Source organism: Mesitornis unicolor, unplaced genomic scaffold (genome assembly GCF_000695765.1).
Source record: "Mesitornis unicolor isolate BGI_N332 unplaced genomic scaffold, ASM69576v1 scaffold36820, whole genome shotgun sequence".
Taxonomy (NCBI): Eukaryota; Metazoa; Chordata; class Aves; order Mesitornithiformes; family Mesitornithidae; genus Mesitornis; species Mesitornis unicolor.
In genome coordinates this window covers 1-2,061 of record NW_010159573.1, presented here as the reverse complement: position 1 = coordinate 2,061, position 2,061 = coordinate 1, and the positions used below count along the sequence as shown (strand labels likewise).

Below are 2,061 nucleotides of genomic sequence, written 5' to 3'. Positions count from 1 at the left end.
AGCCACCGGCGGGGACGGTGAGGAGCTGGGCAGGGGATAAAGCAGGGAGGGGTCTGGCAGCATTTGGGTTCTCCGGGCAGCGCTCGGTGCTGTGATGCTGCCCCGTGCTGCAGGAAGCAGCTGCGTTTGCGGCAAGGCAAGAGGTGGTTTCAGCCCTTGGAGGGGGAGACTTTAGATACAACGGGGTGGGAAACTGCCTCTGTTTCTCCCCAAACTCCCAAACTGACGTGGTCCCACTCCTGTCTTGAACACTGCAAGGAGCAGCTCTGCTCTGGTCCCCTTCTCCGGTGAGGTGAGAGGGGACGGGGAACACCGCCTGTGCTGGTTTCTGAGCCTGGTTTTTTGGTTGGTTTGGGCAGATTCGGACGATGCTCTGCTGAAGATGACGATAACTCAGCAGGAGTTTGGGGGGGCCGGGCTGCCCTGCCCGACCTCAGCAGCATGACAGAGGAGGAGCAGATCGCCTACGCCATGCAGATGTCGCTGCAGGGAGCGGGTGAGCGCCCCGGACCAGAACCACCAACCCCTCCACCCCGGTGTGCCCCAGAGCGGGGCTGTGTCACCTGGGCAGGGTCTGGATCATGAAATCACAGTGGGGTTTGGGTTGGAAGGGACCCCAAAGCCCCCCAGACCAACCCCCATGGGCAGGGACACCTCCACCAGCCCAGGCTGCTCCAGGCCCCGTCCAACCTGGCCTTGGGCACTGCCAGGGAGGGGGCACCCACAGCTTCTCTGGGCAACCTGGGCCAGGGCCTCCCCACCTCCCAGGGAGGGATTTCTGCCCAAGATCCACTCTAAATCTGCCCTCTTCCAGTTAAAAGCCACCACCCCTTGTCCCATCACTCTATGTCTTTGTAAAAGGTCCCTCCCCAGCTTTCCTGTAACCCCTTCAGGTCCTGAGGTCTCCCTGGAGCCCCAGATCTCCCTGAATGCTTGCAGGGGTTGCTCCCAGGAGGTGTGGGAACCCCTGGGGGTACAAATTCTTCATCCTCAGGCCCCCCATCTCCTCCCACAGAGTTCGCCCAGGCGGAGGCAGCCGAGGTGGACAGCAGCACTCCTCTGAACCCGCCAAGGTGGGAGCTCGTCCTGGGAGGGGACTTCGTCCCTGTCCCCAAGGCCAGGAAGGTTGAGACCCAACCTGTCCCCACCTCCTCTTCCTCTGCCCGCAGGAGGAAGACGACTACGACGTGATGCAGGACCCCGAGTTCCTGCAGAGTGTGCTGGAGAACCTGCCCGGCGTGGACCCCAACAACGAGGCCATCCGCAACGCCATGGGCTCCCTGGCCTCGCAGGCCTCCAAGGAGGGCAAGGACAAAAAGGAAGAGGAGAAGAAATGAGGGCACGGGATGGGGCCAGGGCGAGGTGGCGACCGCTGGCCCCGGGGGTGAGTCGCCTGCCTGCCCGGGGGGGCGGTGGCTGCTGTAAGGGGACAATAAAGGATTTCCATGGGTGTCTCTGTCCCTGCCGCCTTCCTGGGGACGAGCCCTCGCAGGGGGTGGCCCAGGCTCCTCCTGGGGAGCCTCTGGGTCCCCTGTGCTGGGGGAACTGGGTCTGGTTCTCTTCTCTACTGGTGGAACTGGACCCCTGCGTCTCCGCTGTACTGGGAAGAACTGGGCCCCCGGAATTCCTTGTGCTGGAGGGAAATGGACACCACTCTTCCCTATACTGGAGAGAACTGAGCCCTGCTCCCCACTGTGCTGGGGGAACTGGGAGCTGATCTCCTCTGTGCTGGGGGAACTGGGTCCCTGGGTCTCCCCTCTACTGGGGAAACTGGGCCCCGAAATCCCCTCTACTGGGGAGAACTGGGCCCCTGGATCTCCCCTGTACTGCGGGGATGGATGACTGGGACCTGGGCCTCCCTTGTACTGGGTGAACTGGGCTCCAGGTGTCCCCATCCCCACCCCCACGTGATGGTGGGGCCTGGCTGTCCAAGCCCCGCCCCGAGCGGGCGCTGCTGCAGGATGTTTACAGTGCGGCCGGAGGAGGCGGGCCTTGGTAGTTGATGAGCAGCTGAGTTGGCCAATCAGTGAGGCGCTGGTGTGGATGATGTCAGTTCGGGGG

The 2,061-nt window shown here is 63.3% G+C and overlaps 1 protein-coding gene across 1 annotated transcript in view; it reads left to right on the top strand.

Annotated features, from left to right (window-relative positions):
- Positions 1 to 1,337, top strand: part of PSMD4 (proteasome (prosome, macropain) 26S subunit, non-ATPase, 4) — a gene marked incomplete at its 5' end in the record, with an annotated part of 1,736 nt that extends 399 nt beyond the window's left edge. Inside the window, 5 exon segments of the mRNA XM_010187110.1 lie at positions 360 to 406; positions 409 to 496; positions 1,016 to 1,051; positions 1,054 to 1,073; positions 1,170 to 1,337. Coding sequence (XP_010185412.1) covers positions 360 to 406; positions 409 to 496; positions 1,016 to 1,051; positions 1,054 to 1,073; positions 1,170 to 1,337 — 359 coding nt within the window.
- Positions 1,338 to 2,061: the final 724 nt, after the last annotated feature.